The 25,948-nt window shown below is 41.2% G+C and overlaps 1 protein-coding gene and 1 non-coding gene across 3 annotated transcripts; one reads left to right on the top strand and one right to left on the bottom strand.

Moving 5' to 3' along the window:
* Positions 1–514: 514 nt before the first annotated feature.
* On the top strand, positions 515–587 carry TRNAM-CAU (transfer RNA methionine (anticodon CAU)). The gene has a single exon. It is a non-coding gene; the product is annotated as a tRNA-Met (tRNA).
* Positions 588–2,080: 1,493 nt separating this feature from the next.
* TBC1D31 (TBC1 domain family member 31) lies at positions 2,081–25,870 on the bottom strand. Of its 2 annotated transcripts, XM_086466295.1 has the most exons (23): positions 25,794–25,870; positions 23,804–23,950; positions 23,093–23,208; positions 21,039–21,217; positions 17,902–18,053; positions 17,312–17,471; positions 16,869–17,069; positions 15,495–15,671; positions 14,632–14,711; positions 14,383–14,529; positions 13,975–14,108; positions 12,828–12,961; positions 12,050–12,229; positions 10,806–11,038; positions 10,019–10,171; positions 8,829–8,964; positions 7,823–7,915; positions 5,940–6,080; positions 4,697–4,891; positions 4,154–4,307; positions 3,121–3,226; positions 2,451–2,458; positions 2,081–2,394 (listed from the first exon to the last, which is right to left on the bottom strand). In XM_086466295.1, exons 1-23 carry the CDS (start codon positions 25,868–25,870, stop codon positions 2,249–2,251), a joined length of 3,249 nt encoding a protein of 1,082 aa, XP_086322421.1. In that variant the 3' UTR covers positions 2,081–2,248. The 2 variants fall into 2 exon arrangements, with proteins under 2 accessions (XP_086322421.1, XP_086322420.1); XM_086466294.1 differs by lacking the exon at positions 2,451–2,458 and having other exon boundaries at positions 2,081–2,385; positions 3,107–3,226.
* Between the last annotated feature and the right edge of the window lie 78 nt (positions 25,871–25,948).

The following is a 25,948-nucleotide window of genomic DNA, read 5'->3' as shown; positions in this document are numbered from 1 at the left end:
GTCCCACACAGCCACCCTGGTCCCCACATGGCCACAGCAGGGCCCCACACAGGCCACCCCTGGTGGCCTTACAGTGTCACCCCAGGGAACCCCCACTGTCCCTCTGGGGTCCCACGTGGCCACTCCCATGTCCCACACATCCACCACGGGATCCCACAGCGTCACCATCAGGACCCAGACGGTCACCCTGGAGCTCCACAGCCACCACAAAGACCCCCACCGCCTCCACAGGCCCCACTCCGTCACGGTGGGGTCCCACACGCTCCCTCCGAGGCCCCACGCGGTCACTGAGGGGCCCTTCGGCACGGAGCCCGCTCGAGCAGCCGGAGGGAGGGAGGGCCGTGCCGTGCCGTGCCGCCCCCCGCCCCTCGCCCCTCGCCCCTCGCCCCTCGCCCTCCCGCGGCGCGGGCCCGAGCGGCCGCCGTGCCCTCAGCGGCCCCGGCGGGACGGGAGCCGCCGGGGCGGGGCCGAGGGGCAGCGCCGAGGGCCGGCGCGGAAAGCCTTTTATTCAGCCGCCTCGTTAGCGCAGTAGGTAGCGCGTCAGTCTCATAATCTGAAGGTCGTGAGTTCGATCCTCACACGGGGCAAAGGCGGGGAAACATTTTTTTCCCGGCGGCACGAGCCTCCCCCGGCTGCGGCCCCCGCGCTTTTAGCTGCGACAAAACCGCGCGAACCTGCTTCCTGCCCCCTCAGCTTTGTCGTTGCTGTCGGGACTTACGAAGCTGTGGTGGTTCCAGGGCAAGGGCACGTGTCTCTTGTTTGTGGGCTCACGGAAATAATTTCCACGACGTGTGTTATTCAAAAACGTACTTTGGCAGAGGGTTTTCTGTACCCAAGCTGCCTGCCAGCCCGTTTTGGCATCTGGGCACAGGGAAATGTGTTCCTCTCCCACGATGGGCGGTGGAGTACACCCAGGGCACAGGCAGAGTGAGGGGTCCTGCAGCCCCCCCCGGGCTGGGAGTGGCTGTGGGGCATGACGGGGCACCGGCTCCTGCCTGCTGGGAACACTCCGGCTTCTGCTCATCTACAGGTGCAACTTTTCTACTAACCCTAAATGTGTACACATATGGCCCAAGATGCCAGCCAAAAGCTTTGTGGGTTTATTTTTTCCCTTAAATAGAAATAATCACATGTAAACTCCAAGCCACTCATCAGAAAAAGGCAATTTTCTCATCTACTCCTTCACCCCCCAGAGATGCTCTCCGCCTCTTGTGTTTTTCTCCCTTTGAAAAGGAACAATGCTTCTTCCCCACTCTCTGCTGAGGTCTGCGATGAGATTTCCGTGGAGCCCGGTCACTGCTGACGTCGCAGTTTCTGGTTCCAGACGCAGAGGATGCCAACGTGCGGATAACGAAGTTCCTCTGCGCATTTAGGTCTTCATGTAATTTAATGAGAAAGAGGAAGCCTGCCCTCAGCCCCAGGTGACAAGGAGCTGCTGTTCAGAGGTATCGTCCGGGCCTGTCCTTCAGCGCCCACAGGCCACCATGAGCAGTCCCCCTCTAATACTGCTGCCCCAAAGAGTGTCAGCAAAACCCCATTGGAAGCAGAACAAATTAAGTTCCAGGTCCTCATATTTTGACACAGCCAAGTCTACTCTTGTATCAGCACTGCGTGCAGCAATTATAAGTGATTCACGTTCTTTCACTTTGCTTCATATTTTTTTGCTGCAACACCACAAAACATTCTACTCTTGGGTCAAAAACATTAGCCAGTGACCATCAGCCTAGCAGCATAAAACCCATTTAGCTGCTCTCTCCCCTTCCTTCTCATGGGACTAACCTGTAACACCTGTCTGTATCGCCAGCAGCAGAGGCTCCACAGCCTCTCTGGGCCCTGCTTTCAGTGTTCGGCTCTCAATGGGAAGGACTTTTTTTTCTCTAATTGCAGATTCTCCTGCTGCAACTTGTACAATCCACTTACACGTGGATTCTAACATTTTAAAACATTTTAACAGTGGTTCATTTCTTTCAGTCACGGCATCCACCAGAATACATAAAGTATACAAATACTGCAAGTGTGACAACTTAATGGTAAAAGTGAGTTTATTAGCAAAAATAGCTTCATAGTTACTAAGAAAATAATAAGGTTAGAAACACACATTTTTCTGGCTAGCATTTTAATTTTTATATAAAAATATTTCCAAAGGCCTTCATAATAAACAATCTATGATCCTTAATCATACTATACATATTTAGTGTCTCACTGACTAAGAATTTGGAAGTAGAGCTGAGGTCCAGAGCAAACCACCTCAAGGTGTCCACTTTGTAGCGGGGAAACGAGTTGGAGGATGTCTGGTTCGAGCCTGTGAGGTAAGCTTTTCTCTGAGCCGTCGGACTTCTGCCATCAGTTCCCGCTCTTGGCGCGCCAGTTCTTCTCGTCTTCTGCCTAAACACACTTAAGTGCCAGAAAACTCAGCCTTAATATTGCAACTAGTAGTTTTCCACAAATACTGTGGATGCTTGTTGGAAACCAGGTACGTCTGGCACAGAAATGCCGTGTCTCATTAGCACCACTGCACGTGAGACAGCCCCAAGACCTGTAAAAGCAAGTTCTCTGAAAGCAGTGCCCATGTTCCGTCCCAAAAAGGTCAGGCGCTGCTGGGTGGCTAAGGCAGGTCCACAGGCACGTGCTGCCCACGGCGTGCAGGGTTTTGTACGTCAGATGCACGTGAGTTTGAAATGTGCTTTCACTCGCCCTAACGGCTAGGACAGCCCAGAGGAAGTGCCTGCAGACTAACTCCTGACTGTCACTCTCAGTAAGATTTTGATGAAAGACAGTTCTATGTCTTCTCAGCACCCCCAGATCATACGTAACTACAGAGACAGAAAAAGCAGAGGTAAAAAGCTCAGGTCAGAATGGGATTAAGCTAGGCTGGGGTTTAGTATGACTACTCCCATCATGTGACACACTTCAGGCACTTCCTACCTGCGCGGCCCCTGCTAGTGAAGACATTTTCCAGGTGTGAAATAGAATACAACAATAAACTGTTTTACTATCCACTAAACACCCACACAACTAATAATGACTTCATCGCACAATGCAGTGTTCCAGTACTGCTTCTGACATCAAACGTGAAAGAAAGGAGGGTCCTAACTTAGAAACTTACTGGGTGATGGTGACTCTGGTGCAGACAAATCATTCAGACAGATGTTTCCGGACCTTGGCACCTGCTGGAGGAGTTCTACCCCTTTCTCTGCACGTCCAGCCTTTAAATCACACAGTCTCTCTGTGGGGAATGGAGAGAAGGAGTCTTCGTAAATTAAATGTGTTTAAATTTCTAGTGAATTTTTCTAGCTTGAGGTGAAACAGTTTTTCTCCAGGAAGCAAAACTGGAACAATCCCTCACTCCAGCTAATGGCAAGTACAATTTGCTCAGAATTAGAAGTCAATGTTTCTACTCCACGGGTCAACACTATGCATCACTGCATTTAATTTTAAGAAATTACAGCTCCACATGTGCTGTTTCTTCCTATGTAATTAATCTTCTGACAAATGGGCCACTAAGATCATGTGGAATATGGCAACTCCTACTTGCAGTTTTAGAAGCTGACACCCATTTTAATATGGAGTAATTTGCAACAGCAAATTATTAACGACATTAGGTAAATAAGGGCAAAGTCTGAAAAAATGTCACTCAAAGCAATACTAATCACCTAATCTTAATACTAGTCACTAATGTTGTGTGAGCCTTGCAGAGATGGGGGAACAGGAGAAATATCTGCAAAAACACACAAATGAAGCATTTGAGAAGGATGTACCCACCAATGCTGGAAGCACATAAATGTTTTTTTCCTGTGAACAAACACTTGGCAAAGTCACTGTTGGTAGCGAGTTTGCTGGTTTTTTATGTTATTTGACAGAGGATTTTTAAGGGATGGGATTTTACAACCGGCTTAAGCTGATCTAAGCCTGTGCTCCTACCAAAAACGCCACTTATATTGCTGCATCTGATAGATGTCAAACTGGGATTCCTTTCCAAGTCTGGCCTCATATATTGGTTTCATGAAAGAATACTGACAAAAAGTACTGATGCAAAGGCCTTAAGATTAAGTTTATCTCTAATATTGGACACTCTATATTCAGTTGTTGAATCCTTCAGGCCAATATCCATGTCAACATCCACACAGAAGACCTGCATTATCTATACGCTCACCGAAATAGCCATCTTCTTTTTGCAGCTTTTCAGCCAATTCTAACGTGTCACTCATTTTGCCTTCTAAAAACTGCTTCCTGTGTTCATCTGCAGCAGCAGCAGCAGCCTTCTGCTCTTCCTCCAGTTCAGCCTTTTTCTGTATAACTTCTTCCCACTGTGCAACAGATGTGTTGCAAGGAAAAAGCAACGGGTAAAACCATCTGGGTTATTACAGATTACACTTCATGCTTAAATCAAAATATATGTTATTAAGCTGAGTGAGAATGTGTAAATGTTTCTTTTTGAAAAATTTCGCATTCAAACACCTGGAGGATGGTAAAAGTCTTGGGTCAAAGAAAAAAAATGAGAGGAACTTACAGAATTAGTCTAAAATACCCTCACTAATTTGCTCTAGTGCTTCCAGAAACTTCCAGTCAAAAGAGGAAAGGAGATTCCTAACCAAATATTTCTTCAATACCTTTCAGTTGTATGCTCTTCCCCAGTATGGGCAACAGACAGTTACATTTGTGCAGTCCCACTTAGAAAAAGAAATAACACAAATACCTTTTTTTCTTCTGCTTCCCTCATGGCCTTCAGCAGTTCAGCTTCCTTCACCCTGTTGTCATGCAGGATCTTGGCTACCTCTTCGTAACGCTTCTCACGCTCCTGATCCTCTCGCCTCAGTTTACGCAACGCTTGCAACCTCCAGTCGGCGTCGATGCGTTTCTGCTCCGCTTGGGCTACGTTTCCTTCAGCCACCTAATATAACATCTTTCTTACCAGGAACCCATTTACTGTGTTACACACAGCGAAGGGAAGATGAAGTGTCCCCCGGTATCCCTGTTAGATGTCCCTGCTGGGTGACGGCACCTGCAGTGCCACTCCTCCATTCATTACAGCAGGCTGCCTCAGCCATCAGGGCCTTCTGCTGCTTCTTCAGCCTCCTTGTTCTTTCCCTTACTGTCTTTTTTTTTTTCCTTTTCTTCTTTTTAGTTTTTTAATCTTTTGGAAGGAGGCATCAACCCTCTCCGTGATTTTGGGGATTTTGCTTTCCTAGCATGGATTGAATATGATTTACCGGGGCAATTAACATAAGATTGATACCTGGATGCCAATACTTCCGCCCACACCCATCTGCTTCCAAAAATTGAAGGCTGTTTACAAAAATTCAGAGCCATATGTTTACTTCTAGACAAAATATAAATGCAGATGCCAAGCATATGGGCAGTGGGTTAGCTGCAACTATTTTTCCAACTGTGCAGTTACAAGTTCTGAGCTTGAAAATCTGAACCATTCCTAATGTCAAGCTACACATGTTCATCACTGTGATCTAGAAGACAGCTTCTACAGCTGAGTTTCCTGCCAAGTACTACCAACTACAAGTTCCTTTGAGGCTTACTTTTGGTTTATTATAGTTACAAATAAGACATGCTCCTTGAATGACTTACTCTGAAAAGCACTTTTGAGTCTTATATGCCTTCTATGTTCTGAGAAGTAGAGAAAAGTTCATATTCATGGCAGGCCCAGAGAATTTCAGCATTATACAGCTGTTTGGACACTTCAGTCAGATTTTTGAAAACCTCAAACCTTTAAATATACCGTCATAGTCTATTAATATAGCTATCTAGAAATTAGATTTCTTTAGAAAATATTTTCATATTACCTTGAACTAGTTAATTGCAATAAAAATACTATTAACTAGTTAATTATATAATTATATAAACTAGCTGATATTATTAACTAGTACTACTTGTACTAGTTAGCATACTAACTCCCCAAAAGACGTGTTAAGATCCAGTCATCTTACTATCTGAGCTTTCTGTTTTTCTTCTCTATCTATTTCCATCAATCTCTGAACAAGATGATCTTCCAGATCCACCTTTCTTCGACGGGCATCCACCTCTTCTTTCATTTCCTTTGTAGCTGCCTCTTGATCTTTGATTAGATGCTGCCAAACACACAAACATAAATTCTTGTTGCTAAGCTACTAACCCACATTTGTAATTCTGTCTCTTTAACATTTATTAAAATTTCATTAAGCTAGTATTTGAATATATCCACACGTCTCAACCCACTACATATCATAACTGTCCAAGAAACCGATGGTCCCTGCTGTTCTATCCACTTGAAATTACACTAAGCCTGAGTCACCACAGTGGTCTCGCGGGCTGATACTGATGTAATTCCATTCCCTGGATTACAGTCGAGTGTAAAAGCAGAATTCCAACTTAAATGAATTAGATTAATCATGAAAATATTCTGCACTTCTACAGCACATTTTAGCCAAAACCTAAAAATGTTTCACAAATATAAATCATGTTTCGTGGTACAGGGACTTACAAACACATCTGCAGCTTGAATGCAGAGATGATTTGCCAAAGTAGTATGATCAGCAGTAGATCTAGAAACAGAATTTTAACTCTCACCACCTTTTCTTTCCATTCATCAGGGCACATCTACACAGTTTTCTGGAGAACACATAACCCTTCCTAGGCCTGCAGGAATCTGTGGGGCTGTGTCAGCAGGGTACTGAAGTGAAGTTAACGTACGTGGCCTTCAAAGCTTGAATATAGCCCCTCACTGAGAGCAGTGAAACAGTCATTCGAAGGCATGGCAGGGAAAGCCTGTCTACACAGACTCTTGTGGGTAGACATATATCCTCAGTTAGTTAAATAATTGCTACCTTTCTAGCCTAAAGAGGATGATCACTGTAGAATTAGTTCCCTTAAACAGCTGACTTTGCACGTACGGCAGACGAATGAGCTTAGCCTGGTTTGCGTTATGCAGCCACAATACAGCTAGCTGTGGATTTAATAAAGAAATGCCAAAAGAAATTTAGCTCAGTTAAGCTCAGCATAGGTTATAAAAAAATCTATGGCCAAGAGCTTTAAAAAGCCAAATATAAGCAGACACATGCTTCAAAATAAGGGTTAGCTGCCTGGATGTCCGCTTGCGCTTGCATTCCACTGGATCGGCACGTACGCAAGACAGGCACATGTAGCTGTGAACTTACTCTTTCTAACCAAAATGGACATAACTAAAGCCTTCCATTGGTAGCCTTGCTTTTCAGTCATTTAGAACAATTATTTATAATAATTAACTCATATCTAACTTTAAACAGTATTATTGATTAAAACCCTTTATTACTGAATAGTGATTGTCCTGAATTATAAGTCAGCCATTTGAGAAAGGAACGGCACATTCCCCACAAACCATCCATTCCTTTTTACTTAATGTTGCTGTTGGCAATTAGACATTTTTTCATCAACTTCATCAATCTGCTAGACTCTTCTTTCCAGAAAATGTAGATATATCTGGGTATCGCAGATGAAAATGTGGGAGTTTCTGGGATGAGGAACATATTGTTATAGACTTAATGACACATTCCTTGCTGCTCTCAACCAGCTGAGCATACAGCTAAACCCCGCAGCAACCAACTGATACCTCTGCACAGAATACAATGGGGAGGATACAGGTATTTTCTCCCAGAAAAACAGATAACATGTGAGTTCTACTAATGCTTTTATGGAGGGTTTGTTCTAAAAAAAGGTATCAGAGAGAAAAAGGAAAAAACCCCAAAATGGCCCCCTTTTTCCTCACAAAGTCTGGTTGAACGAACACAAATGAATCTGAGAACTGCAAAGGAAGAACCATTAAATACAAACATCTGTATAGTTCCCTAATAATTACCTGTTCAAAAAGCTGTCTTTGTGATTCAAGTTCCATCCGTTGTACTTCTACATCTTGAACAAGAGCAGCTGTTTCCTGCTCTCTCATGGATGCCTTGAGGAGAGGAGAAACACATGAAAATACAGTAAAGGAGGAATTCTTCTCCTTTTAAAAAAAACAGTATCAAGAAGAACGTCCAAAACCCCAAGTCACACCGCACTTCTAAGTTCTAGTTGACTTTCTGTCATACTACAAATAACAGAAAGTATTGCATAGCAGAAGTATAGGGCAAGGTGGAGAAGGGGCACAGGAATAGCTTTGCATCCAGCCAAGCATATTAGGGATGTGATCCAGCGCTCACAACCTGCCAGATGCAGCTCCGAATTGAACAAGGAGCCTCTGAACCACAGAGCGCTGCGGAGGACAGTACACCTGCAGGGCAGCGGCCACTTTGCACCTGGCAGAACCTGTGCTGAGCTGGAGCTAACGAATCTTACGGTGCCCTGACTGCAGAAACCAACACACAGCTGCACTGCGCTCTGCAAAGAGGGACATGAGGGACTCAATCTGGGCCCACGAGGTTCAAAAGCTTCCATTCTCAGCACCTGCATGCCACGGTGCCTGAGGTCGTAACAAGGGAACAGAGCCAGGCCTGGCCAGAGGCCGCTGCGAAGCCTTTCCCTCAATGGCAGAGTTCATTTGCAATCTGGACATGCAGCCCACAGACAGCTGAGAATTCACTAGTCCTTTAAGGAGCCCATTACATTTCTCAACACTGCCAACATACCGATTACTCTGGCTTTTCTCAGGAGTTTTGCCACTTAAAGAAAGCCAGTGGAACATAGTTAAGTGCCAAATAAAACTGTTAAATTATGCATTCACCACTTAAAGCAGTCTATCTCATGCTAAATACACCTCTGGGCTCACAAATCACAGTGTATCAACTGAAATTTTAGTTACGCATTTTTTCCTCATTTATTTCCACTAATAAACCTTCAAGAAAAGATTTGCTTGAGCAATACTCAGCCTTTCTCGCAATTTCATCATCAAGATGTTTCAGTTCCATTTGACGCTGATCTTGCTGGTATTTCACAAAACGCCTTCTTGAAGCATCTAGAAACTGTAGTTCCTTTACTTTCAGTTCTCTTTTCACAGCAGCCAGTCTTCAAAGCCAAACCAAACAGAAACAAGGGAACTTGTGTATACAAGAGGTCAGTACCAAAGAGCACAAACTTGCACTGCAGTTATCCATTAGTAGTTACGAGCTAATCTCTAACTTGCAAAGCTTAGGACAGTTGCTTTCATTCTTGTAAACGGTCCAGTTTTCATTTACAAGACAAAATTAAATTCACAGACACCCTCTAATGGCAACATCCTCAATTAAGCTTTGAAGTCCTGTGCTCTGTTTCTGTACTACGTTATTGCAATGATCCAGACCAGGAACTATTCCTTAGAATAACTGCCAGTGTCTTGGTACCTCTTTCTGCAGAAAATTAGTCCTAAGTCTATTTGGAAAACAGCAAACTCTTTCACGGAACAAAACCACAAACTCAAGAATTAGTTTGCTTGTAGATGTGGCACTTAGAGACATGGTTTAGTGGTGGACATGGTAGCGTTAGGGTAACAGTTGGACTCGATGATCTTAAGGGTCTTTTCCATCCTAAATGATCTATGATTACTTGTAGTTGATCTAAAAAACTATGGAGATGTTGAAACTCTCTTAAACCTTCACCACTGCAAAATATACAAATGAACAGTTCAGCTCCAGTACTATCACAAATCTTGGCTCAGGAACTGATACATAAGCAGCCTTTTTTTCTAAATCCATTAGAATGTTCATAGTCACTGATACTGGAAGTGGCTCTCATATTTGTAGTGGGAGTCTGCCCACAGCGCAAGTCTGAAGTCTCAGTGTGCACACACACAGCAACTGACTGCTTAAAAGCATTCACAATCCAAAGAGACCAGAGAAAAGGCTGGGAGCTGAGACAAAAAACAAGAAGTGACTTGGCCTCTACTCTGCTGTATTCCCTCAGGAAAGGCAGTAATACAACCCAGATCACTTCATTCCCACACCAAAATCTGACCTACCAGACCACACTGTTTTCCCACATTTCAATTTATACAAATTAGCGGCTATTTCTCCTTCACTCATGGTTAAAAATGTAATGGCAGGATACAGTAGCCAGGCCTCTAATGCTTCTTATATTATAATACCTCTGCCTCTGTTCCGCCAGCTTCTCCTCTTCTTCCAGTAGCTTTTTTCGCCTCTGTTCTTCAGCTTTTCGAAGCATTTCCTGCTTTCGATACCAGGCTTCATCTTCTGCTTTCCGTTCCTGTGCTTTAGCTTCTAATTCATGTGCTATTTGTCTAAATGGAAACATGTAGCGCATATTAATAATTCAAGACAAGTATCAAGAAATTACTTGATTGCTTAGAAATTGATGACTGTACTAGCAAAGACCTGCTGAAATGCAATGTCATGAAAGAGTATGGCATCCCCTTTATGTACTGATAAAGTACATGAGGAAGAGTTACAATACTGGTTGTTACAGACGACAGGGAATTTCAGATGAGTGCAGATACTTTCTTCCTCACATTCTTAACAAAATCTTCAGTTTCTAAAGGTGCCTTGGCATGATGGTACCCACTGATTTCAATAGTGAGCTGAGAACTGGCCCTTCACAAAGTTGGATGCTATAAGGTCAATGAAAGTTTAGGATCTGCCTTATAAGCTTTAAAGTTTGAAGACCTGCAGCTCAGTATTTTCTGCAAATTAACAAAGCTTTTTTGTTTAAGATGAGCCTACTGATGTAACTTAAAAATGTGTTAAACCAAATAACTCTTAACCTTTACCAGCTATTTAGAGTCATCTGCCTGAATTTTCTTAATGATCCCTCTTCTCAAGCATACACCCTACAACAGAAAAAGGCAATGGTGTCCACCTGTCCCTCCCAGTCTGATACTGTCTTCAATGGGAGGGAAATTAATGGGAAATTAATACCTTTCTCGTAAGTATTCAATTTCATCCTGTCTGATCCTCTCCCGTTCCCGAGTTTGATAATCCACAATGAACTTGGGATATTTATTAAATACAGGGTACTGTCCTTTTGTAAGTGGTATGAAGTCATCAAGCATACGCTGGGGATGGATATCTAGTGGTGTAGCCTCCATAAGATGATAAGCTTCCTTAATCACAACATTAATGTCCAGGTTGTTACGATGATGAAAGAAATACTGTAAGAGACATGCTTCCATTTACATTCTACAAAAGATTAAGCAAGTTTTTTAATACACCTATTTGGGAATAATTAGGTAAATTAGCAAGATCTATATTCCAAAAGTTGATTTAAAAAGGGATTATTAAGTTAGCCCTACCAATTAGTAAGATATCACTGGCTCAAATCACTTGAACCAAACCTCTTCAAGTTGTAAAAGTATGCTCTGGTTCTCTTCCTCCTCTTCAAACGGCAGTTGCGTAAGGGATGTGGAAAGCTAGGTGTGAATTGAGAGCGTCCAACTGCCCACACAGACAGTCCTACCACTGGATAAACCTCCCTCGACTTCTGGTGTTCAAAAATGAAGCTTGGAAGTTCCTGTTCTTGAAGGACTATTCTTCCTGTCAAAGATCTTATTCACCAAGAAAATCTTTAAATTGGTCATTATTAAACGTAGCAATAATGTTGTCTGTTTGATGTCTGTCAGACTGGCTGCTCACAAGCACATTTTCAAGGTGGAACCCTTTGCTTAGAGATCTTTTCATATGAAAAAAACCCTCCTCCTCCCGTGGAAGGCTAAACATAAGGAAACAATTTCATTTAGCTTCAGAGAACATCAAACAATACTGCCTAATTTTGCAAACCTGAAAGCAAAACAATGAAACATCATGACAGTATGACTGTGTCCTGTCTCCACAGGCAGAAGTCCACATTAGATCCCCACAAAAGAGGCAGAATCATTTTGTGGTTGATGAACTATTGACATTTACGAAATGGCTTTTAGTGGCATTAGAAAGCTTATGAAAGCTTTTAAACATCTTGTTGCATGAAACTGCAGGAAATTGCTCAATATTCTACTCATTTATTGTATATTTGTCAGGTAGTAGATGACGTTGTTCAGAAACACCTAATAATATATTAATGTGTAAATGAAACATCTCCTTCTAACCTCCGTAACAACAGACACAATGTTTTACACGTCTCTGCAGGTACACTTTCCTATGACTGACTTAAATATGAAGACGTTTACCTCAAAATCTGCTGTTTGATTACAGTGAAGCAAGGGAGCTCTGGAACATATAATATAGGCAACAACTAGCATTAGAAAGTACGAAGGATGATTGGAGAAGATATTGTCAAAGGCTTTCAGCCATTCTTCCCTCGTTAGAACCTCAGAGAACAGTGTTTCTAGAAGAGGCCATGCATAAACCTGTATTATTTGGGAAAATTGACAAAATAATCCATTAGTACAATTTTACCATTCCTTTTAAAGAAATAATATGTAATTTTCTTGCCTTATATGAAGAATCTATTGATTTATGAAAGAAACAGGAACTAAACCAGGATATTTGAAGATTAGTGTTATCAGTCAGTATAAACAGCTAAAATTAATATGGGGTGATTATAAACAAACTTCTTATTTCACTGGATGTCTGAATCTTCTGTTCAGATTTGTGAAGCTAACATCATCCCTAATGATCAATAGGGATTACTAAATTAATTCATCACATCTATGTCCACTTTAGAAAAAAATAAAAGTACATTTATAATTTGATAGGTAGATTTTTCAAGCAGTGTGGACTTGAAAGCAATGGACTTCTAGGAACTACAGCAGCACGTATGCGAGATTTGCGATCATGGAAAAGGAAGAGCTGCAGGAAAGCAATGATACATTCTTTACACTCCCATATCATTCACTGTTATTTAATGAAAACTCCCTCAAAAAAGAATTATGTCAAAATAAAAGACTAGTGCACTATCATTCACTGCAGTGACATTTTATATACAAAAGTTGGCCAGAACATTACCTGTGAAGTCGCATTGTATTTTATTAAATGCTCAAGTAGTTCTTTGTCATGATGTGCCAAGACATTTTCCATCATACTAAGGACATTAACTGGAGGATTGGGAAAATACTCAAACCAGTGCTGACAAAAATTAACTGAAAGAGAAAAAAAATTCCAACAAAATCCACTGTAATCCAGAGTGACAGACCCTTGACAACCTTAAGGTTTGGTTATACAGGCTATGAATTTAAGAGGTAGTTTTAGGCAGCAAAACCTAAGATACACCCATCTCTCTTCTTTCCCAGCATTTATTGCTAAACCATTCCCACAGTACACTGCTCCTCCAGCTGCACTGGCATGAGTGTTTGTGTCAGTACACGGTGAACCAGACTGGGGAACTAATCTGGCTGAAAAATAAAATGAAAAAAAAAGCCTGTGTGCTGTGGGACTAAGTGGTTGGAGGCAGATGGGAATACTTAAACCAGTATTTCTGTCTCATGAAACTACAGCCTGCATCAAGTAATTTTTAACACACTAAGAATAATTTCTGTAAACTTGGATACCTATTCACTAACAGCATGTGTTTGCAAAGTGGCTATGTATGCTTGGCAGCACATATCTTCTGCAGACTTAGCAACAGCTGCAACAACTAATTTAAGTGTAAAGCACTTTAATTTAGAATGTTTCTTCAGAAGACAGCCATAGCCAGCTTTCAGCCAAATGTCTAATATTGAGTTACCACATGCTTAGGACAATTAAACACAGTAAAACCTTAAAAGACACCATTACCTTTTGACTGGGAGTTGGTGAGGGGGTGGGTAGGGGTGTGTGTGTGAGACTACTTTTCTCGTGTCTCAGAGATTTTTGTTATTATGATAGAATTATGCTAGAAAAATTTGGTTTTGCTGATTAGACTTTAAGAATACTGTTAGACTGCTAACTTTTTGCTAGAAACACTGCAAAAGGAAATCTGATATCTTGTTTTATTTACAAGCAGGTTTTTGTTTTAAGCACACAGTTGCCACATATTAATTCCTGGCAACAACTTTAGAAGAGAGCCTGGTGACCTCTTAGGAAATACCTCATTCATTTCATTGGGAAAAGCACTTTTGCATGGGAAAGCTTAAACGTGTTGCAGCATATTTGCGTTTTTAAAACCATTGCTTACCTACTACTGTAGCAACAACTTCAAAGCAGATCAGCTGGTTGTTCTGGAATAATTTTACAAAAGGGAATGCCAGCAAGGGAATATAAGGCGTCTCAGCAAAGATAGCAGACCAGTGAGCTAGAGCTGATAAGGTCCTACACGCAAAGGCAAACAAAGGTGTAGAGAACATTGACCCAAAACTAAACAAAAATATAACATGAATTTTAGGACAACAACATAGAAAGATTTTAAATTTCAAAACAGATGCAGGATTATACAAGTTATAAAAAAAAAAAAAAAAAATTGCATGAGGGCACTACTATTTCATTTCAGAATTTTCCTTACAGGTGATTTCAGCTACTGGATACATTTCAGATCACTATATGAAAATAAAAATCTATAATCAAATAAATATAATAAATATTTTACCTCTGTAAACCTCTCAGCAGTTTCCTACTTTTGATGGGATACTCATTTTGAATATTCACAAATGCACTGTGGGTACCCTTATCTATTAGGCTACTGAATGCTGAGTGGTTTTCAGGAAGTTGTAATAAGGAACGCCAAACAAACATCCTGCAATTAAAATGCAGACTTAGTCAAGCAACTTCTCTTTTACAGGCCAGCGAACACAAGCAATTTTATTTTGTGCAAGCATGAACACGCACACAAACATACCTGTACTTTGCTGGATATTCTCCAAAACCTTTCAATAAGGCCCGCAGACGTTTCTTGTTTAACCCACCTGGCAATTCGTTCTACAAAACAGGGGATCAACAATAAATGTAAGCATTTCTCTTTCATAATCTCTTTCCTTGCACTCTAATTGATGATAGTAGCTAAATGTGGGAGGTCCTAACATAATATTAAAAAAAAAAAAAAAGTGTACTGCTATCTGTTACACAATTCTAGGTATTTCAACAACAAAAAAAGATCATTCATCTACTGAACTCAAAGAAGAGCTGCCATCAATTTCAGGCAGAAGCAAACCAGACTCCGACTAAACTATAAATAATTACATGATGGATATAGCCCAACCATAAAGAATTCTGGTAAAAGCCACAGATCATATTGTGATGAATGTTACAGGAGGATATATACAGATACAGATGTGTGTGTGTGTATGTATGTGTGTATGTGTATATATGAGAATATACATACATATGAGATGCAAGATAAAGACAGAGAGAGAAGATGGCACAGTGATGACAGAAGGGAAATAAATGTCACAGTAATGCAGCTTCTAAATAATTAATTAAAAAAATGAAATGGCTTCTAGGCAGACATTTTAGAGGTGCCAGTTTGCTAGCAGGGAAGCAGATCAGATCTAGCAAATACCCAAATGTGCCACAAGTTGATTGAATAACTTCAGAGGTACCCCAAGCTGCCTGGAGGCAGTCCCGTATGGGCTTCTCTGCTCAAACATCCAAGTGAGTAAGTGCCTGAACTTGCTCTTTAAAGTAAGTGGCTAAATATTTTTTTTTGCAATGAAAGTCAAATGCTGCGGACTGGAGAACAAAGTATTTGCAACTTCCTCCTACCTCTTTATTTTCAAGTGATGTGTTCACTTGCAGTTTTAGCAATCTGGTTTGAATTTTGCTTTCTCTGGATTTCCAAGGCCGCTCCGACCTTCCTGAAGTCACTCTCATTGTCAGTTTATTTGCCTCTGGCGTGCACTTGGGCCAGTCTTCTACTACTTTGAACACGGGTGGCGGAGGCTAATATTAAGTGAAAATACCTCAGTTAAAGTCTTGTAAGACAGATTAAGTAACACTATAATTTTTTTTACTCTATTTTATATGCCATATTTTTGAGCTTGATAGCCATAGCAAGAAGAATAGAGACACATTTATACCATGAATAAGTATATATGGACTGTATACTCCTGAATAAGTATGCCAGTGAATAAAACTGCTGTAAATAAACTAGAAAGACTGTGAGGTTTATGTAGCTTCCAAACCAACTCGAAGATCATGTTATTTCCTTGCTTAGCAAATGCTAAAATATAATTAGGATAGTATAAATGTGTATCATGTACTGTTCAGTTTATTTACTTTAGCGTGTTTCTTAATGCCACTAAAATAGTTCGCATTTCTATAGCACCAGTTTAAAAAAAAATACAAAAGACCTTTACAAACATTAATTATCTTCAGTGTCAGGGAGGTATTAATTCAATGTTGGAGATTGGGAAAGCAAGTAACGAAGTGGATATCCCAGTTCACGTCAAACCGGCAGCAAAAGTGCAAACGGAATGCATGTGTGACATCTTTACACACCCTTCCTCAGCTCCAACTCCGTCATTATCCCAAGCTGGTTACTGTTTACTTCAAAGACATGGTGATTAAAGATACATGGAATTCTGGATTTAGAAACCTGACTCCCATTAATAAATTACTTTAATAAAATAAGAACTGGTATTTACAATGTTTGTAATTTAGGAAGGATTAGGAGTATGATTGTGCCATAATGATGGATGCTGGTATCCCATAACACAGTAAGAAGAACAAAATCACAGGAACAAAAACACCATTCATGCCCACAGTTTAAAAGCACCAGTTGCAAAACATTTCCTATAGGAAACGAACATAAGCAGCACAATTATGCTGTTTCCATCTCATCTAAAATGTCATTACAAAGAGAAATTGGTCCATACAAATTGCTGTAGAAAGAAATACCATCTCCTCCTCCTCCCAACACCAGAAACACAGTGATATATCTACTTTAAAAACACCGTATTACCTGACAGGCTGGAGTAACTATGAAGGGAACTCTACAAACCACTTTTTCTTTATTTGTAGTGTTAAATATACCACTCCAACATGTGTCTGCAAACTACTGCTGATAGAAAAATTATGTAGACAAGTATCAACTTTAATGGGATGTACTGCTGTTTTAAGAAATGTAAAACACTCTACCTTATTTCCTTCTTGAGTCAAAGCTTGGACACCGTATAAATTAAGGCTACCATTTTCCATTACTGATGCAATATACCATCCATTGGGGCTAATTGCTGCTGTACTAATTCCCTCTTCATGACTCCCAATGTCAAAAAGAAGTTTGCATGTTTCTATATTGATAAATCTCATAATATTATCTTGACTTAACACTCCAAGGACCTATAAGTTAAAAGGATCATTCAATTATATACTGACAATGTAAACCAAAGAGAAATACCCAATGCAGCAACGACATTCCGTTAAGCTAAAAGAGTAACTGAGCAAACATTTAGCACAGTAACTTTCCTTTTTAAGGCATGGGCCCATATCCCCAGTGTCCCCCAAAAGCCCTCAAAGTGTATGTCTTGAATCAACTCACCAAATACCCCAGTCTTAAGCTTTGCAAAAAAAACCCAACTAACCTGATTGGAGCCCCCATCAAAGCTGTCAGGGAGGAATTCCAGATGACGGACAGCTCGTACTTTTGCAGGCATCTGGATTATTCTTATCAACTGCTTTGATTCTAAACACCATAAGTGAAGATGATTTGATTTTCCACCAGCTACAAAAATCCGGCCATCTCTGGATCACAGACGAGGTAAAGTTTCCATCAGAATACTACAATTTAAGTTAGTATTAGCTAAAAAGAGAGAGATCATACATTTGCTTCTATGCTTTCAAAACACTTTTGAATCTGCCATTATTCCTGTCATACTCTCCTGAAAGAAAGAAATAGCTCCAAAATAATAGAATTTGTTTTTGTAAAGGAGAGTTTAAACCCTATTTTAGTGGTCATTAAAAATCAACATAGTTTATTTCAACTGCTATGGGCCTTTTAATAAAAACTGCTACTGATCCTTGCTGAAAGTATCAGTCACAGCAGAGTTCAAAATCTTATCATAGTACATAGCTCAATACTTCCACAAAACATTACAAATAAGGAAAAAAAAAAACTGTTTTAAAACTACAATTTTTGTAGCCTGCCTTTAGAACGTTTAAAACAGCAATTTACCTGGTAACTGCAAAGACCTTATAAAGTAATACAGAACCTTCTACAGGAGTTGGCAACTGGTATTTAAAGTGAAGAGTATCAAATTCCCATGCAAAAACAGAATTATCTTTGAAACAGCTGAGGATGGTGTTACTCAATGGAAGAAAAAAAACCTGGAAGAATATGGAAAAGAAAAAAAGACGGAATATGTTGTCAAGGAAGTACCCTTTAAACTGGACCAAAGCGCATGGCAAAATAAAATACAGCAAGAGCCCACGACAGTACGGCTGTCGCGGTAACTGCGGAATGCAGCCGCAAAGCACGGCTTAGGTCCCGCGGGCAGCGGGTGCCCTTCCCCCGTTACAGCCTGGACTCTCCTTTGCACTGCTTCAGAGCTTGCTGTTCCCTCTGCTAAGCCAGTTTATCCCGCTGAAATGACACAATTCTTCATCTGTCTTATTTTTATGTCTGTTAAATCATCTTGCGGAGGTTTCTGACGAGTGCCAGAGAGGATGTAATACAAACGGTGGGAACGTGAACCCAGGAGCAGGAGGGGATGGAAGACACGAGCCAGAACCACTCACTGAGCAACTGCTTGTTCCATCTCCTACAAACTGTCTTCAGCATTCAAATAGCAGCAAGAGCTGTAAATGCACTCTATGAAGCACCCACCTTTAGACTTAAAACTCCTTAAGTACAACTATTAGAAGTAAAAAATATTGTAGAAAGTTTAGTAATTTACTCTCCAACTATGAAATGCAGATTTTACTGTGAAGATGAATGAAGATAAAACAAAAAACCTTGTAAATATATTTTTCAATTATTCTGAACATGTTTATGGCTTATGCGTAACCTCTTTCGATAAGAAGAAAATGTGGATTATTTACATTTTTGAATGTCATCAGATACATTCTTGCTTAATGATAAATCTTGGTTTAGATCAGACATTCTATTTTGGCAGCAGCACATGGAGCTTCAGCAAATTCCCTGTACCTATAATTTTGAAGGTTAAATTGAAATTGTCTTCTGGTATCTGAACACTGAGGGATTACCTGAAGTACTCACTGGCTGAGACTAACAATCAGTGCTACGAAGTTCAGACTTTTGGTCTGAATGATCTCTTGGGGACTTGATAATATGTAAATCTGGATACGTGGGATGGGATTCATCCTGTTGAATGTTAGTGACTGAAAGTTGGATGTTCAGGCCAAACTAGTCACTTGACAGTGAGCAAAAGTCACCTGTGGGGAGTCACTTCACCTACCAGAGTCCTTTATCTTCAGACAGATGGAGCTGCCTGTCCTCCTTCAGGGACCCTGAGGAAGTCTAGACAACGAATTGAGAGCAAATGCCTATCATGCAGTTGGATGAAGTTTAAATTTTGGTAAACTGGAGTACTGAACAGTTCCTCATTTTCTGCTTTGCCCTAGAAAAATACCACAAGATGGTCACAAGCAGCTGTTGAATAAGCAGTGATGCTTTGAAAACGGTCATTACAGATACCTTCTCTTAGCTCTTCTCAGTTGGTTTTTTTCACCCGCTGTTCTTACAGTGGGCAGCTCAGTCTCTGTCTTTTTAAATTAGCTTTGCCCCATACCAACTTAACAGAAGGTGTATGCTCGAGTGCAACTGGCCTTAAGTAAAGTGGCACGAAATAATACACCACAGAACTGGTGTGACCCTACTATAATGGCAGAGACAACAAGCAAGAATCGAACTTTGGACTGTGAGTGTCAGGGCTGCCGTCTAGTAACAAATCTGATCTTTAATAAAGCACTTATCTGTATGCCTTAAATAGTATGCCATGGGAGTAACTATCATTATCTCTCAAGACAAGAAAATGAAATCCAGACAAATTGGATTATTTGCATTATGTCCTATCAGAAATGGTAGAGCCAAACCAAAAGTGCAGGCTCTTGATTCCCAAACAGTGATATATTCATTCAGCCATAGCCACTATTGTTTGGATTTAAAGGTGGTTTCCATTCTGTAACATCCTGATTCTACCAAATTCCACAAGCCATTTATCAGTAAGAAGCCCCAATACACAGCCTACACAAAGAAAGATACTGAGAAGTAGAAAAATCTTGTCCACTAAAGAAACGCAGCCATCTTTGGAGGGAAGACATGATGATTATTTTAGCAACACTGACTACACAACAGTTTTAATAAAACAAACAAACAAAAATTTATGCATGATCTTCTGCGGTAATTGCTAGGTGACTATTCCAAGCTGACAAACTTTCTGCTTGACCTAGAACACAGTGAAGACACTCAAATGAATAGCCTTGTTCTCTGCAAAATCAGCACGGCCTTTTAGTGACCAGCCTGACGAGAACTTTGGTTTGAAGTGGTGTTTGCAAGACTACTCACTGCAGGGCAGCACGCTCATAAGCAACGCTCGGGCACCGCGTCGGTACCTTCTGTAGCGCTTATGCCAAAGTTCGACATTTGGTGGCGCAGGCAGACCTGTTTAAAGCAGCGTAACACCAACCTGTTGGAGCCACTCCCTGACACAAACATGTCATCTTTCTCATCCCCTGTGTTTTTCCAGTATAAGTGTCTGTGCAGCAAAGCGAAGCAAAGAAACCACTAGGCTGAAAAGCAGCAATTTCTTTTTGCTGAGTTACTTTTCAGGTTTGTTTGTTGCCACATTCAGTGCTTAGGGTGCACAGAAAGAAAAGCAGCTTTGGAATAAGCAGCTGGATGGGGCAGGCGGTGGTGACTGTTTGAAGTTATCATTATGACACCAAAACTGTTTTTTTTAACACCACCCTGAAATCCCAGTATCATTATGGTTGGAATCAATCTCCAGAGGTCCTCTGAGCCCACCCGCAGGTCAAAGCAGGGTCAATCCAGAAGACAGCTCCAAATTCCAGGTTAAACTGGGTTAGTCAAGGTCATATCCAACTAAGTTTTGAGTATCTCTAAAGATGGAGGTTCCTTAAAAATTCCCAGCAGATCTCTGCAACTATTGAGTCATGGTTCCAGTGGTCTGGGTGATGCAATAGGATGACAGTTAAGAAGACGTGACCAAAGAACATAGAAAAATTTCAGTTGGATTTTAAAAACTAGTTTCAAATGCTGTGATTTTAACATGTGGTGTTACTCCTACTGAGGTACACTTGTTCACGCTTTAGCAATTGCTCTTTGCTCACCTTCTGTATACCCACAGACTGATGAACATTCAGCTTTCTTTTTCTTTGAAAGGTGTCCAAGTCCCACAGCTGTGCTGTGTCAGTGGATGTAGTGATGGCATACCTGCCTGAGCCATGGACAGAGATGGAAGACACCGAAGAATCATGTCCCCTCATCCAACTAACTAGCTCCTTGGTTTCTGCAGGAGTTGATGAAAAAAATGAAAAGGATATGAAAGTCATTCAAATTGAAACAACTAGTACTTTATTTTTTATTGCCAACACTATGCTGTGAAAGAGACTTTTAAGCATACCTAGTACATGCCCATTTACCATCACAGCCCAACAAACAAGAAACAAAGCCATCAGTCTTCAGGTAGCTATTACGCCTTAGAGAGACACAACCATCTCCACATCTCCAAGTAACAGATTTCACAAGTTATTCTCAGTTCTACACAGAAAGACAACTTGCACAGGCTCATTTAATTTAGCTTAAGAATCAATCTTGAAAAGTCATGAACACTATGATCAGGTAAGTTCAGCATTGTGGCAGACAATCTGATGTGAACACTCACAGCAAACTCTAGACACTGAGACTGCACGTCCTAGTTAGAATTCTCCACTTGTGGACAATCAGTGTGAACGACTACGCAGCTATTTACAGGTGGAAGGAAAAAAGGTTTAATGACACCGGGCTATGACTACAGAAAGGCACAGTCAGAAAGCAACATTTCATCAGCTCTTTTAGAGTCCAAAACATTTTTTTGCTGTGCACTGCATACTAAGGAAATGGTTCCTCTGACTCCATTGTCTCCCACCTGTGACTGCATGACCACTAACCTTCCCTCAGCAACCAAACTGTATTTGTGGCAATCACACTGTTTACATTGGGTACTTTGCCCGACAGCCCACGGGGTGGTTCCAGCTGACCTGCCGCTGTGGCATCAAAGATGGGAAAAGGCTATAAAGCAGCTCATAAAGCCTAACAGCCAAACTTCCCGCTGTGCTGACAGACAATTGAGGGCTTAAAGCTATCGTCACCTGGGAGGATGACATGGGATTACAGAGCACGGCTTCTAAAGAAGGGGATGGAGCCCACCAATGAAGTATTATCTAATACACCTCTAAGGATAGTTCCTCAATACTGACTCTTGTGAATAACATTTATATTTTAAAATATTCTCCACAATGACTTGATATCTGGAAACAGTACCATATAAACATGCAGAACTCTGTGGAATAATTGAGAAGATTCCTCTAAGTGCATCCAAAATCTAAGTTTGGTCTTACTGCAGTTGAAAGGAGGAGAAAAAGCACAGAGAATTTCAGACCTTAACTCTGACTCTTCCTCTATTTTGGGAAACTGTGTTACATTAAAATCTTCACTGATAATATCAGGCTTAAACCCTCAAAGTGCAGATGAGTGATTCCTATGGCTTTTTAAAAAGATTTTAATCCAGATGACATCAGACACTACAAGTGCACTTTTTGATAGGTTAAGATTAATTTATGAAGAATGAGTTGTCAATGCCTTTCACCATTTAACTTCTAATCAAGACAGACACACAGCTGGCCTGTGAAGCTAATTTTAAATACTGCTTTTGAACAAGGATACAGATCTACTTGCATACTCAAAAATATTGACAGCTCTTTTAGTGCGCATTGTTACTTTTTAAAGATATTTTACTGTAAATATAGTTAATAACTGGTTCAGTTGCAAACCAACATACTGTCAACTGATTTGTTTTGATTTTTACATAGGGCAGCCCATTCCAAGCAAACATATAGAGAATTGCTTTAAAAAAGGTAACACACATAATTGTGATCCCGTGCTAGACTTCAGTTAGATCCCTGCGTGACTCAAGGGGGAACAGGAAACTTTGACAAAGCAAAGGGTTCATTTACCCATAGGGCTGTAACCCACACGGGTGCAAACTTTTCTTTTTTTGGACAAATGGCATAAAATACACAGTAAGATTTCCATCAAAAAAACTTACAAAAAATTTGAGATCAAAATTAAAATTATATAGGTTTCCATAGCAATCCAGACAGTAAGCCTCTAAATTTCTCCTTACCTGTATCAAAGCACTTAATGGAATAATCCGCCAAAGCCACCAGGAATTCCGTCTTTCTGCGAAGACTAAATGCCAAAGCAGTGCAAGCCTGCATTGTTCGCTGAACTAGGTTGAACCTATTTTAAAATACACATTTTCATTGCGTTCAGAAACTTTGCGTTCAGAAGCTTTGCTTCATAATATCAAATGAATTAATAACTTAATCAGTTTCAAGATATTTCACTGAGATAAAAAAATAAAATAACTCAAAAAAGGGAGCAAATAAATAATATCTAATTATAATAAATCTAAAAATCAGTGCTAATATTTTAAAACTCAGCGGTGTAAAACTGAAAAGACTGATTAATGTATTTCTGCAAATGACAATACCAGGTCTAGTTTATTGTAATTCATGGGTCATTATCAATTGATCGATACCATCCAAAGAATAACACCTTGTGGTAATATTTAAGTTCTATGAAGTCGCTGCCTGTTCAGTTTAGAGTTACAAACTTCTGATCTTTCGGAGCAACTAAACTAATAAAATAATATTTAGGGATCCTCCACAAGACATTGGCTTGTAGTTTCACCTCTGAGCAAACCACTATTTCCACATTCATGGAAAACTGAGGGTTAAAACCAGACCTATGGCACGCTGTCCAGGCAAGTTCCATACCCCTGAATACTATGGATGTCATGACAATTAAAATGCCTTGATAGAAACATTCTTACCTGTTCTCATTCAAGTCAAAAACATATATATTCCCTTGGTGGTCTCCAGCAAGTAGAGAATTTCCGGAACCATCAAAAGCCACATTCAGAAAACGTATTGTCTTTGAATGGTATCCTTTGACACTGTGAATTATGTTTACTATAGCTCTGTGAAAAAAGCAAGGAAAACAGCCATGCTTAGAATTGTGTTATTATCACATATTTCTCCATGACCTAGGATTAAAATGTTCCTAGCTTATAGTTTTACAATTCTAGTAATTCACAGTGTTGTATGAAAAATCTTCTCCCATGAAAAACATGTATTTCTAAAAAAAACCCCAACAAAATAAACAAACGACGTAATTTGTTATGTTGGAAGTAGTTAGGAGACACGTAAAGCACACAGGGGGAATCCACCATTCATGATCCTTTACCTGGCTCCTGGTTACCTGATTTTCATTTATAATGTTAACGAGTAACACTAACATATATGCCCATGTATCATCTACCAATGTATCTGAAAGCCCAATTAAGCACTCAGCAAGGAACCTGGCTCTTCATTATCACTGTAAAGAAACAGCTAGAAAACCGAGAAGCTACGAATTACTGCATGAAACCTCTCAGACTGGATGTGGGGGGAAATCTGTTTTAATACCATTTCTTTCCCCAGTCTTCAACAGCATGAAGAAAGCTGGGTTTATTGTTATTCATCCCTGGTATTATGGAACAAAAGTAGGTTTTTTGCATTCTATCCTTGTACTGTGCTGTCAGCATAAAATAGAGCCAGATGCAGAACTGAAGCCCATGTGCAGACTAAGTCATAAAAGTTTTTCCAGGAAGCAGGACATTAAGAGCTGGGAGATCTGTTACTCCTGGATTTTTTTGCTAACACTGGGCAAAACAATTTTCTGTCATCACTTGGATGTAAATTCAGAGTCAATGTAGAGTATATTGGCAGGCTGATTAAAGACTGGAGGGCACTCGCAGAATACTGTGACTATGGCTATATAAGACACTGATAGCTGTCCAAGACACCAGTTTCTAAGAGAGGAGAACATGCAACCCAGCACTTGCATGCCACTGTTGGTGTATGTTACAGAGTGTGAGTGAATATCGGAGGAAGGGCCACACAGCATTGGTAGAGACTAGAGACAAAACTAATTGCCTCTCATTCTGTTAAGCCCATTCTTTCCGGTAACAAAAGGAAAGGGCCATAAAAATGAAATTAGAGAGATGCCAAGTTATTGTAAATTCTAATTAAAATTTAGCGATGTTAGGGCCTTTAATCTCATTAAAAAACCCCACAAGTGAAGCATGACTTCTGATTCTAAAAACACCCTGAAATATGAGTGCTTAACAGTGTAGTTACAGTACCTCCCAGGACTTCCTCAACACTGCTCTCTGCCTTTCAAAAGCTCCTTTTGCCGCTAAACTAACCCAGGAGAAAACAGTCAGGAGTTCACAGAGCTGCATCCAGATTCCCTAGGTCAAACACCACACAGGTGCCCCAAAGCAGCACTCATACTGCTGCTCTTCAGCTTGGTTCGGACAGTAGTTTCGTAGCATTTCACATTTTAATTACACTCTAGGAATTTACTCGTGGTATTTTGTCCACTACAATTAAAACCAAAAACCTAAATTGGGATAACTGCCCAGCCCTTGCTCAGCCAGCTTGTGAGCATCTCTGAGCACGGAGCTTTCACAGCCTCCTTGGGGACCTGCACCACCTCCACGGGCCCGTTTCTCCCCGTTATCTACCCGGGCACTCCGGGCCATCCCTCCAGCCTGCACAAGCTTGGGCTGGCCCTGCCCCCTCCGCCCCCTCCCCGCGGGCGCCGCGATGCCCTGGGGCCACCCGCTCCCTCGGCCTCTCCTCCGCGGCGCAGCCCCTAGGTTGCTCACGGCTGCCGCCGGCGCGGCACCGAGCCCGGGCTGCGAGCCGAGGCGGCAGCGCTGCGCGGGGGCTCGGCCTCTGCCCCGCCGCCGCCCCCCTCCCCGCAGCAGCCGTTACCCCCGCCGCGCTGCCGGGCCGGGCCTGCGGTGCCAGATGGGGCCCTGCTGGCGGCCGCCCAGGTCGCAGGTCTCCATCCTCGGCCCGGCGCCACCGCTCCCGCGCTCGCCGCCTCCCCTCAGGGCTCCGGCAACGGCCGCCGCGGCGGGGGACGC

The sequence above is a fragment of the Leptosomus discolor genome, chromosome 5, assembly GCF_034619465.1.
Source record: "Leptosomus discolor isolate bLepDis1 chromosome 5, bLepDis1.hap2, whole genome shotgun sequence".
Taxonomy (NCBI): domain Eukaryota; kingdom Metazoa; phylum Chordata; class Aves; order Leptosomiformes; family Leptosomidae; genus Leptosomus; species Leptosomus discolor.
The sequence above is the reverse complement of the archived record's forward strand: the minus strand, read 5'-3'. Positions and strand labels throughout refer to the sequence as shown.